General features: G+C 39.1%; 1 protein-coding gene and 1 long non-coding RNA gene across 4 annotated transcripts in view; one reads left to right on the top strand and one right to left on the bottom strand.

Annotated features, from left to right (window-relative positions):
- The window catches only part of LTO1 (LTO1 maturation factor of ABCE1), a 30,180-nt gene extending 14,535 nt beyond the window's left edge, over positions 1 to 15,645 (bottom strand). For 2 of the 3 annotated variants that reach the window (XR_011903903.1, XM_072339263.1), the window contains exons 1-4: positions 15,466 to 15,608; positions 15,243 to 15,348; positions 13,213 to 13,283; positions 10,879 to 10,996 (exon numbers count right to left, since the gene is read on the bottom strand). Coding sequence is in view for 2 of the 3 variants with exons in the window: in XM_072339263.1 (XP_072195364.1) it covers positions 10,879 to 10,996; positions 13,213 to 13,283; positions 15,243 to 15,348; positions 15,466 to 15,524 (354 nt within the window). In the remaining variant the exon portion in view is untranslated. Of the gene's footprint in view, positions 1 to 9,760; positions 10,593 to 10,878; positions 10,997 to 13,212; positions 13,284 to 15,242; positions 15,349 to 15,465 lie in introns of those variants that run through there. The other variant, XM_072339262.1, reaches the window with a different exon arrangement.
- LOC140253580 (uncharacterized) lies at positions 6,269 to 13,204 on the top strand. The gene is made up of 6 exons (XR_011903904.1): positions 6,269 to 6,561; positions 7,382 to 7,535; positions 7,781 to 7,855; positions 9,655 to 9,775; positions 10,909 to 11,019; positions 13,062 to 13,204. It is a non-coding gene; the product is annotated as an uncharacterized lncRNA (long non-coding RNA).
- Positions 15,646 to 15,950: the final 305 nt, after the last annotated feature.

Raw genomic sequence — 15,950 nt, 5'->3', positions numbered from 1 at the left:
GACTATTGGGAATGAGAGGAGAACGTGATGGCAATTACTGCCTTGGAAATATCAATGTAAAATGTCAGGTCTCCCTGGATGATAAGTCTGGTATCAGAGTTTCCCACTGACTAAACTTCACAACATTCTATGCAATAACTACTGCAAAGGAGGCTACAATGAAAGCTGCTGATATCTGTTAAGCACAGTCTAGTGCAAAATCAGTCTGTCCTAGTGCGGTCACTTGTATGTTTTGAGTGAGGACATAGTTATGATCCTGATTTAGGAACAAACAGCTTTTTGCTGTGGGGGGGAAAAAAGGAGAAATTTCAACCTACTTTCTGTTGAATATGTTACGTGGTTTATGCCTTTTCTATGATGTTTTGCACTATTAAAAAACAGATATTCCGCAATTTTAGTGGGCTTAAGCCCTGAGTGTCAGCTCTGCCATTTACATTTTCCTTCTCTTAAGCATCATTTCTGAATACAGCCTACTAAATTCAGATGTATTATTCACATTGAAAAGGGCAGGATGACAAGAATGTAGCAAGAAAAACAGTTTACTATAGGCTGTAAAAAATATGCACATTCAGCTAGGCTGCGCTCTTGCTCATTAATAGGAAAAATACTTTATTACATCAGACGGAGGAGTGTACACAGTAAACCTCCAAAAGATCTCCAAAAACTCCTCTTCAGTTCCAAACTTGTATCTTTTATGAACATTAAGATCACACATTCTTTATTAAGCAGGGTCCGTTAAATGCAAAAACAGGAAATCCACATATGTGGATGTGTATTTGGTATATTAAGGGATGACAAACTCCAGGTAGAGGAGAAAGTGAAGCTTGGGGCTACTGTTTCAGGAATGAAACAGGAATGACCCAGGCGGGTGGGTTAGATGCTGTGACAAGATTCCTAGTAGGGTCACTGAAAAGCTACAATAGGACAAAGGTAGTAAAGCTACAAATGGTGGCATTTGAGTGAAATCCTACCAATGTCACTTAATGAGAAATGTATCTTTTTCAGACCAACATGGTGATTTTATGATCCCACCAATGTATATGACTTCGGTAATTGCAGTGGCACAGCAAACGTATGATTCCCATTTAGCTTCTGAGTTCCCCATAATATTAAGATCAAACAATGATTAAGAGATTGCATATTTGTTAACTGGATTGCACTGCTAACACAAGGCTTGCTAGACTTCTTCCTGATTTTGCTCTTCCGACTCAAGGAGCAAAGTAAAAGTCCTCTTTTTGATTCTTTAGACATCTAAGAAGAAAACCAGTTTCTTGGCGATCCTGTTAGCATCTGCACAGCCATACTAAGAAACTGCTAAGTATTTCCAGCCACAGTTTTCATGAATACTCTTACTTGAAGAGAGAACTGCTGGCAGAAAGACTGTACTCGCAGCATAGCAGGAATAAGGCACACGTGCAGCATCTGAACTCTACATGGGCTTTACTGCTGCGGATGCACCACCTGCACTACAGGGGCAGCTCCTGGGGCCCAGGTTGTACACAGCACTTCCAACCAACTCCTGAATATAGAAAAGAATGCTCTGCAGTTCCTACCCAGAACAGGCTCCCAAGTTTTTTGAGAGCAATAACTACGATACACAGATTAATTCCAACAACAGCTTTTACCTTTCCATGTTTCCTCTCTGGATTTTGGAGGTTGTGTTTAGTGGTTGCTAGAGATCTTCCCATTTACACTATGAAAAAAAGAATCCATTTGTGTAGACTTCATCTCTGTTCTCATTTTACTTATGGCTTACACTACCTTTTCATTTATAGTATCTTTGAAGAAATGCAACAGTTAGTGTTTAGTTATACACATCTCAGTGTAGCAAACCATCTTAAAACAGAACACCAAGCCTACACCTTCACTTAAAGACTGAAAGTTACACTCCTGCCACATTCGAAGTACAGATCAGGGGATGGCTATAACATAATGTTCCCAGCCAAAATGCCTGTCCTGTCAAATCAGACTTTGACTACATCTGCTCAGTTCTGACTGACCTGGCATGAACTGGAAAACAAAGAAGCAAAAAATGAACTTAAGCAAATGTTGCTGAAGTATGGTAACAGACTTGGGGCGAGTGGTGAAGGCCTAGGACTTCAATTTATATGCAAGTGCATGTGACACATGGAACAGAAATCACTATCTACTCACCATTCTCAACCTCAGCAAATAAGTTTTGGATGATATGCTGCCGTAGTGGTGTGGCTTTTTCTGTTTCACCCATCACACATGAGTGCTTATGGCATTTGTCTGCATCCATCCAGAAACTATATGCCGTTAAACGCCTGGTTTCCTATGACAGCTAACAAGTTACCTACTGCCTGTGAGAATGTTACTTGTAACATTAGCACCAGTCTTCAAGGAGCTGGGCTGAGATGAGCAAACCATTTAACAAAGGCCACTAAGCCACCACTAGAGCATTACGACAGCTTGCCTGAGCCAGCACAGAACAAGTGACCCGGTGTCCTAAGTCACTGCTCTGATGGTAAACTGTCTGAAACAGACAATTGAGCTTTTTGATGTTTTATTTCTCCTTTTATTAGATTTTATCACTGTAGGTTGTTTGAATACACTGTATTACTTTTGAACAGCTTTTTTGCTCCTTCAGCACACATGGGCCACCGTTCTTTATATTTGGTTGCTGACTGTGTTAACTATGAAGAACAGCTCTCCAGCAAATTTACTCCCCAAGCTTTCCAGATGAAATCGGCAGTTATTTTCTCATAAGTAAATATTTCTTATAAACATGTTTATTTCATTTCTGACTTTATTCATCTGTAGCTCTTTCAGTCATTCACTGGGAATACTTTGCTCCTTTTACACAACACGTTCATCAACTGTGTATTAATCCTGGTTTATCTTTTCATGGAAGCCCTTGGATTGCAAAGAATCAGACAACTTCCTCCTTTATGGACAATTTAAACTGATTACCTGAGAATTCCAGGTAAATCACAAGTACAGCTCTTCATAAATGTCTCTCCAGATGTTTCTCCAACATGATTTCTCTCATTATTTCTCAAACTACTCGATGCTACTGGACTGCTTGAGCAGTCGGTCTCCATCTTACTGCACAAGAGAACTTGTTACATCATGACATACAATTAGAATGTACTTAAGGTGGTTTACAAATTCCCAACCTGTGCTCAAATAAATCATTCTCCATTTCAGTCAGCAGTCCTGGATATGACGCAAAGCAATGCCATAAATTTAACAGGGTTTTGGGGTTACAAGGCACTCGACTAACCGTGCCACAACCAAGGCTGTTCTCAAGAAAATACACTGCAAACACAACCTCTAGCTTTCCTTTAAAAATTACATACTGTGGTCTATTCTAAGTTACATACTGTTATGGTTGCGAGTTTCAAATAGTCATTTGTTTCTACTTGTGTTCCAGAGACTATTAAGTGCTTATTAACAATAACTTCTGTACTTTTTTTTTTAAGAAGGTAAGTGGGGTCTCAAAATTCAGTGTCTGCACATACACTACACTACCAAAAAAAAAAAAAGAAGAAGAAGAAAAAAAAAGAAGCCAGTTTAGAGAACAATGTGGGCATGTGTTTTTAAACTACTGTTCGTGCAGTCTGGTCAGGACTGTGTGACACAGTATACAGTGTTTTGTCATCCAAGGAATGTCTTTGATCAAGAGTTTATGCAAGAAGGAAAAAAAAAGCCATGAAACCCTAATCCGTTCCCACAGTCCAGTAAACGTGAGCTGGACAAACAGTGGACAATAGCAGTAAAGCTTGCTGCTGGAACAATAGCTGCAACTAAAAAAATTAAAGGGTTGCTGACTCACAGGTCCTACAATCAAGATTCCACGCGGTGTTGTTTATTCCAAAGAATCCTGAAGAAGCTGAAAGTTACAAGTAGCACATTACACTGATACAAAGCAGCAAACTGTGCTGCAAAACAATCAGCAAGGAAGGAGAAAGTGATAAATACTGATGCTGACTCCACTTAGTGCAGAGCTGAGATGCAGACACTGAATAAGCCATCCTCTTCCTGCCAAAACAGGACTTCTGCTGAAAGTAAACTCCGTAATTTTATTATAAACAAATCGCAGTTTAATTCTTTCAGACAGTATTTCACTACTCCAGATGCCATCCATGCAAATTCTGCACTACACACAAACTTTCTGATGTTGCAACAGAAAAGCTAGATGCTATTTCTAGTACCTATTCAGAAACCATCTGTACAGTTTCTAGAGCTTTGGTATATTTTATATGAGAATGAGTGGGCACTACTTTACATTAATGAAGATCTCTCAAGTCTTGTATGTATTGGTTATGTCTCAGACAAGGTTAGTGATCACATTTCCTTCTGCAGAATATTGCATCATTTGGTAGAGCTATGTGCTTCTCAAGAGTTGACTTAAATATCTTACTTAAAGAATCCTAGAGTGAAGAAGGCTGTAAGAATATAATTATTACACTTAAGGAACAGACAGTCCCGTGATTAAGGCAGGAATATTCAGTGCAATGTCAGAGATAGTCAAGTTAGTTCCAGATGAACTGACTACAGCAAAGTGCTTCAGCACCAGATTGCTCCAGTTAGCCTTTACAAGTCAATTTTAGACACCAAAAGTTGCAGCTTGACCACAGCACTCATTTCATCTCTCCAAGATCTCCATCTTCTCTGGCGGTATTTCCCTGATAATGTGTGCTGTCATAACTCTGTCCAGTGAAAAACAAAAACAACCAAACTTGGGGGGCTGTAAAATAAGAATCTTCATGGTTACTTGTCCAACTCTGAAAGCTGAAGTTTTAGGATGTAATTAGACGAGAACATGTTGCCATGAGAAACTGCAAGGAGTAATAATATTCCAAAGGCATTAATATTCACACTGCATTGTACAGTTTTTCATTTGAAACCAAAGTCTTTCTCTTTAAGAAGATCTCGATGGGATGCATCACACATGTCACTCTACCTGCCTGATCCTGCTTTGTTACAACCTTCTCTGGTGTGCCTTTGGAAACAACGATTCCAATCCAGATGGACTTCAGCTAACTATAATGTTTCAGAAGCTTTGAAACTATATCCTTTATATTACTAGACACCCAAACACCAGAACTTGGTCATTTTAGTGCTTCACACTGCTAGCACTGCAGTAACCGTTTAAGAAAATAACAACCCTTATGAGGAGATCTACCTTCACCTTGAGCCCCTACTTTACCTCAAGAAAATGCCACTTGTTAGTATAGACAATTCCTCTAAATATGCAACACTGTAATTTCAGGACAAAAAGTGTTCAAGCAGGACACCAAGGAGGAAGGTACCTGCTTTTACTGAAGAATAAAACTTGAAAACAATCTGAAATTGTTAAATAAGATCTTGGAACAGAAGGTTGTATTTAATAAAAGCCAGAGCTTTGGCAGTTTGCAAGTAAATAAAGACAATCAGTATTAGATCCTGGTCTTTAGTTGCATGATTTTTAGAAACACAAGATTCAATTCGGAATGGATTCAAAATGCGTGTAGATGCACACAGAACAAGAAGATGTAAACAGGATAGGATTTATAGATTTCACACTGTCCAAATTCACATTATGTGATCTCTTAATGTGGGTAAGTTGTACGTCTGAAAAGAGTATCTAAGTCCTAACACTACAGCGCTGTGGAGCAAGAAGGTGCAGGCACACTTTTGAATGAGGGATCTTGCTTTGTTTCAATGAAAGAAACTGTTTACAGCCAAAGTATAAATAAACTTTCATGAATACACCCAAGGGCTCAAATTCTTCTACCTCTTCCAAAACAAAGCATGTGTTCGTACACGTTAACACTGAACTACTAAAAAATAAAGCTCATGATTCTATCTCAAGATTACTAATGCAACAGAAGTGTGTTACCTTCCTAGAAACCCTAAGGACAGACCAAAATGGGTACTTTACTCACTCTTCTTCTAAATGGCACAGAACAAGAAAACTGGCAACATGAGATTGCACAGGTTCTATGTATAGCATAGAACACACTGCTGCTTTTTTATTTTATACCCCAATGGCAATCAGATCAAAAAGTCACGTAACCAAACTGAGATGTCAGGCTTTCCTTACAAATTCAAATACTAGTTACAGTCACCTTTTTTTCAGGAAACCATAATAGCATTCCTCTGCATTGCTTTCTAAGGCAACAATTGCATATGTGTATTTTTTTTTCTCTGATTTCACACCTTCCTGTTAATTACAGGTATTTCTTCAGAGCTGAACTTGATCCCATTCACATTACAGTTCATAACCAATGGAATGGAATTATGTTTAATGAAGATGGAACAAGTATTTTAATAATGAATTTAACTTGAAGGTTTTAACCTCCACTTGTAGGAAAGTTGTTTAGAGTCACAGCTTGAACTGGTGACTGAGCACCTGGTGAAGAGGTGTGGCTGGCCCAGGAGGCACAAATTGTTGGCACCTGTGCTCCCTGACTGATCAGAATAAGAGGGCTCAGGGTGGAGCCACTCTGGGCTCATTAAAGGCCAGCTGCTGAAGGGAGGGCATCTCTTGTGTTTTGGCTGCTTTCTGAGAAGGGGTGCTGTGTAGTCAAGATATTCTCCTTTGCCAGTGGGGTGAGTTCAACTCTTCTTTCTGTATATTGGGGTACCTGCAAGTATTGTTGAGAACCTGCCAGAAGTGATTTTGCTTCTTTGTGAGTAAAACACCATCCTGGTTTTTTGCTCCCCTCCAAATTATTTTTTAAAATCTGTGTACAGAAACGCAGTCTCAGTAAAGATCTTTTACTGTGCTGAAGTAGTGGAGTGACACAAATAACCAATGAAGCCAGGTTTAAATGCACTACTAATGGCTGAGTTGGGATTAGTAGCCAATGATTCCATGGCTGAAAGGCAACACTGAAATCAGTGTGGAATTTTGCAGGGAACTAATTCACTGTAGTCAGAGCTTACCTTTCTTTGTTGATGCCTCAAAGCTCACCATTTCTTGACCTTGTGTAATTTAGAAATGGGAACTGTAAGTCTTCTGGACTGAAATGACTTCAGTATGTTAGCAGTAATTAACTCTGCATTCATTCTTAAAATGAAAAATGTATGCTTAACACCTTGACTTAAGCCTATGAAGAAACAAAGCAAGCCAGAACACAGCCCAGACAAGTCAGAAAATTGAGAGTTAAATATTTCAAGCTTTCCTCACTAACTACTGAGCATAACTAGCGGTGGTGAATAAAAATATATTAAAATGCATTGTTTTGAGTCTTAGTGTCTTCAGTATTTTTGGCACAAATCTTCCACGCAACTTGTATTTATCAGATCAAGTACCTGCAGGAAGACTTAAACCACTATAACTGCAGCGCTACAATCTCTATTTCCTGCTTTATTAATAACTGATACTATAGTCTACAAGCCTGCATTTTTCCTCATCTTTCCCTCCCAGATCTTAAAGCAATCCTGAAGTTGTGAAGTCAGTCACTGAAACCAGGAAATGTCTGAATGACTGCATTTCACAGATGCTTTATTCAGCCTCCACACACAGATCTGATAGTCTTTGATTGTAGTTTAAAACCTGCTTCCACCAGGGTCCTGACAAGGTGAGTAACCAGGGTGTTAATGAAACCATTCACAAGAGTTTTTCATTAATTTCTTAGAGATTTAAGAAAGGTATTAACAAGACAAGCATCAAAAGAAGAGAAAACATGCCCTATCTATCATGAAACCAGCTGGTCTTTTGAGTACCTTGGCTACTCCAAATTTGAATGCTTTTTTAAATAGCACCGTAGTTGAGTTAAGCACAAATCTTTCAGGTTTTTGCTAAACTTTGTTCTTTATTTCCTAGGTTTCTCCTCTGAGAAACAGAACCAAAAGTAGAAGCATCTAACCAGCCAGGTACTCCTAGCTGCTCCTGATGTCAGTAAGTAGCACATCCCAAAGTATTCAAGTAATTAAAATGCAAGATTGTTTGCAAGGAGTCACGCTGATTAAGACAAAACAATATTCATGATGTAATCTGATCTTGGAACTCCTTAGCTGTCAATAAGGCATTAAAAAAAAACCCTCTGTGCTGTGGAGACTGCCATTAAAATCCTGAATGTCACAATAAACTCTAATCCACAACTCTATTAGAGAAGGTGTTTTTAAAAGTTTGCACTGAAGAAAGTATATGGTTACATATATCCAACAGAACTATTAACTGTAGCTCATTTAATACAAATAGTCATGCCCACATGAGATAGATGATCAGGAAAATACAAATGTGCACATACCTATAGCTAAATTAAGGACCTAAAGCTGGCGTATCCCAGTTTGAAATCAGAGATGCTACCATCTTTATAGTTATTTTCATATTTATGTTAACAACTTATAATAAAATATAGATTTTTATTGGAATGTGATAGTAAAGCAATAGCAGAAATTTAGCCATGAGAAGATTTAAAGATGAGGCATTAAGTGACAATCTGCAAAGGTTCCTTTTTTCCTCAAGAAATGAGGAATATACAAAATGAATTTTGTATTCAATACAATCTCTAGAGTAGCACTTAGCATGTAACTTACACAGCATACATTTCTAGTCATCATGCATCACAGATACTTTGAGCTCTCACATCTCTTCACTTTTCTATATGTTTTTGTAAGCCATGTACCAAGATTCTAGGAAAAAAAAGGCCACATCATCAAACTTGAATGCTCAGACCTCCAGTGGTTGCTTCTCTTAGTGCATCACTCAGAGCAACAAAACTGCCCTTCTGAGACCAGAATCAGTTGGGGGGGGGGGGGAAATGGGTTATGCTTATTTAAAATATAATAATATAATATCTAGCTTTCATAAAAAAAACTGAGTCAGTCACAGATGAACATTAGCACATTTCTGGTGCTTTGAAGTAAATATGTAAAATAATATGATCTATTTAAAAAAAAAGTGTTCATTTATGAATCCTGAGACAGCTTTTTGAAACTGGGTTTTCTCTGAGGGGAATATGAAATGAAATTACATTTCTCTGGTATATGACCTCTCTGTTACGTCTCTATTATTGAGATTATATGGTATGCTCTTCCTTTCTGCTTATGTCTCAGGTGCTTGCACACTGGAGCTTGCTCACATTGCCCAGTGGTTTAAGTTGCACAACAGTTAAAAGCCATACTTAAGTGCCCTAAATGAAGAGACCAGCAGTGCTGTCACATCACTTCCGAAGTCTCAAGTAAAGAAACAGGCTGCAAATAAATCCTACCTCAATACTACTTTATTTCAAAGGAATTCACTGCATTGTTAGAAGAATTGCATCAAGTATATACATATTCTGCACTACTTGAACAGTTTCATCTTAACAAATATTTGTGAGCTACTACAAGAAACATTGCATACAGGCTATTTTTAAACAGTATATAAACCTCCTCCACTAGATGGCTCTGACACTATGTATATCAAAGCTGTTTGAACACTTACATACTTACACGTGTACACCTCTAAGTAGCTATTAAGTAAGGTAGCTGGATATTTATGTATTGACATAATTGGGAATCAGACAAAAATAAAAGATGATTGTGAGGTAAGGTCAATACATATGTACACATGTATACATTCAACAAAATACTGATGTCTTTTCAGTCCAAAATTACAATAAAAAAGTGAAACATGCTCTTGCATCTCAGATGCAAATGCACAGCAAATGTTTAAAGAAATTTAAGCTGCACCTGTGTTCTCCCTCTGACCAGAAGGGGTGGAGCCACCCCAGGATCATATAAGAGCCAGACACTGAAGGGGGAGCATCTCTTGGGCCTCAGATGCTTCCTGAGAACGGGTGCTGTGTAGCCAGAGCTCCCCTTCACTAGCAGGGTGAGTTTAACTCTTTTTTTCTGTATGTGACGATTGGTGTACCTGTGGGTTCTTTGCCTAGTATCACTAAGAATCTGTCCAAAGGAATTTTGCTTCTTTGTGGACACAAGAAGCAACCTCAAAACTCTTCTAGTAGCCATGTTTCTATTGTTGGTAATTTAAATTGCTGGGTTTGGGGTCTACTTTTTTTTGCTTTGTATGTTTGGATCAGTTTGCAAAACTAGTAAAGAAAAAAACACAAGATTCGCACTGAGTTGCAGCTACTTTATGAACTGCTATGTTAACCTTTTTTGTTTATATTCTTACTTCAATTGTATTCCACTTTCTACCCAAACGGGTGTTTGCTACTGCAAACTCTGTAGGCAACTGATTCAATTTTACTTTGTCTAAAAAATCTACACATTGTGCAAAATGAATGATCTACACATGTAGATTTAAAAAAAATATATACATATGCATTCTTAAAATAAGGAAGCTTTGCATATGCGTGTTTTCCTTTTAAGGAAAGGATGGTGAAGAGCAAATCAAATACTTCTATTTAACAGGTTTGTAGTGTTCCTTTAATCCTGAATAATGCCTTTTGACAAATGTAAGAAACCATCCAATGTTTTGTGCTTTTTCTTTGCCACTTTAATTATTTCGCACCTCATTGCTACTTGGGTTTTGTTTAAAACAAATAAACACTTTTCAGGTTATCTGTTCTTTGATACATTTTTCCTTCATCCACGTTTATCTTCAGCTTTTACATTCAAAAAGTCAGTGAAGATCTTTCAGTACTGACTCTAAAATCAGAGTGAATATTTAGCATTGAACAAACCTAAAAAAGAATACACAAGAGTGTTTTCAAGCATCCGTTTTCCAGAAGGAAATTCAACACAACTACTCATTCCTCCGTTTCTATTCTTCTGGTCCTGCTTTTAATTCACTGTCAAAATACCAGTTTCAATTTTCCATTCATTTAATTTTATTCATTTATTTTGCACTTGCTATCATTTGGGGAATTTTTGACTCAAAGCATTTTTACTATGACTGCAAAAGGAGATGAAGTATTTGCAGAGAGCGATACTATTTTGTGCTAAAAATAACAACTTAATCCTACAAACCTGTTTAAATTTTCCTCTGATTTTTTCCAGGTCTTCTTGAAGCTTTTCGTAAGTGGGGTCATCATACGGGAACTTCTGAATCATTCCTATTAATGAATCCAGGGCCTTCATCTTTTTACTGAAAGAAAGCCACAAAAAATAGTAAGTAACAATAAGCCTCCAATAGAAGTCTTTTCCATTTGTCACTCTGAAAATTGTATCAGTATTTCAAAATCAAGAGAATAAAATCCAGCCTTCTGTCCTTATTTCATTCAAATTAACTCATGAGGCATAATTTAAGGCATAATCAGAAACTAAGTTTGGTACAACTGACAAATGTAAGGCTTTCCTTTTAACTTACCTGCCAAAAACAGACATTTAGTCAGGAAATGTAGAACTACCAACTAGATGACTGTGTGTAATAAATGCAACAAGAAAGCTTACTGGAACGTGAGATAGCTGAAAGAAGGGTGGCATTTTGTTCAAATTAATCAAAACTGATCAGAAAAAACTATTAAGGTCTACCAAAGGAAAGTAATAATCAATATCTGGAAATGTATGTGCCTGCACATGTATAGAAAACTAGAGAAAAGTAAGAAAAAGAGAGAGGGGCACCTAGAAGTGTAGCAGATGTATTTCTGTTGCAGACATAAATTATGCAGTGACCATAAAATATCAGACATGGAAAGTAAAGACTGCTACCATCACCAACAACGTGAACTATCCATGACAAGCTAATTCCTTTGCATGTCTAATTGGCTTAGAGAAACAAGCTATGATTAATTACTGATAGTGAATTACAGCTCCCTTAGAAAAGGACCTCAGAGGTTTAACATGAATGTGTGTCTTCAGTGATGGGATGACTGTATCTATAAGAACAAACAATGCTAACTGGGGGATATACTGCTTCCACAGCGAGTGTTCAACGCAAGTCCTTATGAAGTCTGAATACTGCTCATGTATGAAACTTTAATAAAGTGTCTTCCTTCAGTGCATTCTAATTATTATTCAGGCATGTCAGAAATAACGAAGTTTGTTAACGGATCAGGAAAACAAACCTATCCAGTCAAAATTTTAACAAATGAACAGAAATAAAATACTGTGTAAGAATTAAACCATTTGTTTAATAACAATCCGCTGAAAACTAAAATGTAAGATGTTCAGTTTTATTGAGTTAATCAAATTCATCTATTACTTCACTGTTAGAGCATCCTTTGGAAATTATCATTTAATTTTCAGACAATGAACTTGGGGTCAAAACTTGTATTCAAGTGAATCTATTTAGGAGTTTCAAACTGCCATGAAGCATGTGGATACTGCACCTGACGGAAGAAAATGTTACTGAATCAATAATGCCACCAGTTCTGTCAGCTTCTAGAGGGTTTCAGATAAGCCAAGATATTCTGGCTTTTTTTTTTTTGTTTGTTTTTCAAGGAACACACTCTGCTCTGTTCCTCTGTCATGAGGAAACTGTTTAACCAAACATATAAAGCACACAGGTGATGGGTAGTGATAAGAAAAGATGCATCATAACAAACACTACTTTTAGGTACATAAATAACAGCAAAAACGCAGTGCAAGGAATCTCTCTGTTTGATTCTGTACAAAGTACTTTCATAACAAAGAGACTATTTTTAAGTGACAACATTATGTAGCTGTTAATATCTCACTCTTGTAAATCTCACAGTTTAAGTAATTAAAAAAGCTCTGATACTGGTTAGCAAATCTGACTCTTTGTGGTGCAAGAGCAGTAAGTATTAGTAGGATTTTGGTAGCATGTATCACTCTCCATATTGAGAATAGAATGGATGTCAAATGGGGAAGGTAGGGGGGAAGCAGGTTGTAAGGGATGTCTGGATGTTATTCAGTCCGCCTTCTGCTCAAAGCAGGGGCCAGCCTTAAAGTCCAATGAGGTTCTTCAGGACCATCTCCAACCAAATTGTGGAAAACTACAAGGATGGAGCTTCTGTCCCCAGCTGGGACAACCTGTTCCAGTACTTAAGAGGTCATGTTGTAAAGAACCTTCTCTTTATGCCCAATTAGTACTTCAATTGTTTCAGCTTGTGAAAAGTGTCTATCATTCTTCCACTGTGCGACACTGCAAGGAAAGCATCTCTAGAACTTCCCCTTGTGCAGTATAAGTAGGTATTGCAATCTTATCTTTTTCAGGCTGATGAAATCAAGTTTCCTTATCTTCTTTTCAGCATCAGAAGGTCCAGACTGCAATACCATCCCAGACACCATCTGCTCACCCCTGCTTTTCAGTATCCTCTTTTTTAAACTGAAGAGGAGGCAAAAATGGACATCATAACTTAAACTATTAAAGGAATATGATTTATGCTTTGAAAACCCTACCTGTTCTTTTCATCTGTACATTTTGGGAGCAGATGCTGCCAGGTAAGTGCAAATCCAAGGTAACTGCCAATCTGTGAATTTTTAAGCATGTCATGAAGGGGAAAAAAAAAACACCATAACATTTAATATATATGTAGTCACAGAGAAGTAAATCTCTACGTTCTCTTATTCCTCTGGAAACAAGTCATTGCATATATACAAATACATTTCTACACTGAAAGGCTCAGGAAATAGTATGCGTGCTTTGAAACAAAAGTCATGAAACTGATGAGTTATTGCCAAATTCCACTTCAATCTGTGCATGCACCTGTCACTTAAATTTACAAGACACATTTGGACTTGGAAGTTCCTTTAGCCTGCAAACTCCATCAGTATTTACATTTTACAGTGGAAACATCTGGGAGCTCTATTCTTCTGGGAGCTGTGTTTGTTAAAATACATGTGCTTGGGAGCTCACATCTCCATAAATACTCAAACATAAAAGAAAGCGAGGCAGTTTCATCTGCATGCACCAAAGCTGTTTGGACACGCCCGGTAAGTGGAGACACCAACAGGTTTGCTTCATGTTGCACCAAGCTGCTGTGGTCTAGGGGTGCTGGTCCATGGATGTTTTGCAGCAGTCTGCACTGTATAATTAGTGATGCACTACCACATAGGTGCAGTACCAATCTTCTGCTTAAGCCTGAGCACGCACTGTATCTAATATTACCTCAGGGACGTGCTAGAAAACAGACATATTTTAACTGTAACATCTTATTTTAATTCTTAAGCAAGCCCCTGTTAGATTAGTATAATTTTCCTCAAGACAGACAATAGGCTCAAAGATCACCTAAACTGTTTTTTCACTTACTTATTATGACAGTGAGACTGTAAACAGATAACCTTCTGGAATCTCCCAGAATCGGTAGATTAGAGCACTTCTCTACTACAGTCTTTATAGAACTATGCTGCATAAAAGTATTCAGTTTTAGAAGCTGTTCAACTGTCATCTTGGAACTGCACAGCTATAACATTGGTAGGAAAATAATCACTGTTCATCACGGTCAAGTACAAATTTAAGTTTTACAATAGCTGTCCTTTGAGAGTTTGCATTTACTGTTTTTGTTTCATACTGGATTAATGCCACTGTTATTGTTCTTTCACTAGAAATGTCTGAGACACAAATTCTGTCCCTATTAAGAATAAGAAAGAGGGGGATGGAGACAGCCAGTACTATCTGGTTTGGGAAATAACCTGGGTAAAAAACACCACCCCTTGTTTTTCCCCCATGCTGAGTCACAGAAGATGGAGCTACAACCTTAGGTTATAAAAGTAAATGTGTGCTCCAGCATCAACTAGTTCTGACTAAAGTTGTTTGCCTCTTATCTTTCCCTTCAGGAAAATAAAATGCACAACCCCATGAGCAAATGTAGTGGAAATGTAAAGTCAGGGCCTGAAGCAGTGATTGAGCACCTGGTGGGAAGGCAGTGCCGGTCCAGGAGAGCTCAGGTGCATGCAATGTACCAGAGACTGGAAGGGGAGGAGCCAGGATCCACCCCTTCCCAGACCTCATTTAAGTGTTGGTAGTGGAGCTGAGTGCATCTTGCTGGAGATCCCGCCTACCTGAGGCCTTCTAAAGGTAGGCAGGTTTTTATTTTTTCTCCTTTATTTGTACACCAGTGGCTGCTGTATTTGGGTATATCCTCACATAGTGAAGCTGGGGCCTTTCTTTCCCTCTGTCACTGCTGTTTTCTGTTGCATTATAGAGTTACAGCCACCGCTTCAGAGAACACAACCAAAACTGCATAATGCTAGTGAAGCTTATGACAGTTTTAATCTCCTGAATTCCAGTGTAACTCTGTTCTTGTGTGCCATCAGCAGTTGGTTCAGACTTTCTGGGATGCTCCCAGAATGAAGCAGGGCTCACAGTACCAATACCCCGGGCTTCCCTCGATATGTTTCTGTGCTACAATCATTTCGTAATGAGGAAAAAGTGGGGCAGGAACAGAAAAACAACCCCGAACGAACTGCAGTTCTCTGAGTCTGCTTACCTCAGAGCCAATCTTGGCGCCATACAGAGAGCCGCATCTCCGGCCCTCAGCAGCCCCCGCGCGGCTGCCCTCGGCGTGCCCCTCCTGGTAGCCCTCCCCGTGAAACCTGAAAGGACAGATGCACGGCTATACACCTTCTTTTCATTTCGCGCCGCCATCGCGGCCTGGCCCGGCTCTCCCTCCCTCCCATGGCCGCTAGCCATGTCCCCCGAAGGCTCCCGACCTGTCCTCGGCCATCACGATTTCATCAAACATATCCGAACCCGGGGACGCCGCCGCCATCGCGCCGCCACAGCGGGGGCCGGCGCCGCGCACAGCACGCCGGGAGGCGACGGCGAGCCGGAGGGACCACGTCGAGCCGCCTCAGTACGCAGGCGCGTAGCCAGCCGCCTAACGGGCCCAGCGCCCCGCCGGCCTCGCAGGCAGCAGGGGGCGGCAAAGCGCCGTTCTTCACAGTTTCAGTAGTTGGAGTGAAGATAGAGCTGATCTTCAGAGCCTGAATTAAGGTTTTACAGCCCTTCACACCTCCCCAGAGTGGAAACAGAGATGCCCACTATCTCCTTTTCTGTAGCTTTCTCGCTACTTACATTTACACATCATAGCTTCCAGTGCGGACTTCACAAGGAGGCATTTGACACCTCACCTTCTAAAACCTTCTAGGGCTGTAAAATATACTGCTGCAAATGGAAGAGGCAATTGCCCTACTGT

Source organism: Excalfactoria chinensis, chromosome 5 (genome assembly GCF_039878825.1).
Source record: "Excalfactoria chinensis isolate bCotChi1 chromosome 5, bCotChi1.hap2, whole genome shotgun sequence".
NCBI lineage: Eukaryota > Metazoa > Chordata > Aves > Galliformes > Phasianidae > Excalfactoria > Excalfactoria chinensis.
This window is presented reverse-complemented; position numbering and strand designations above follow the sequence as displayed.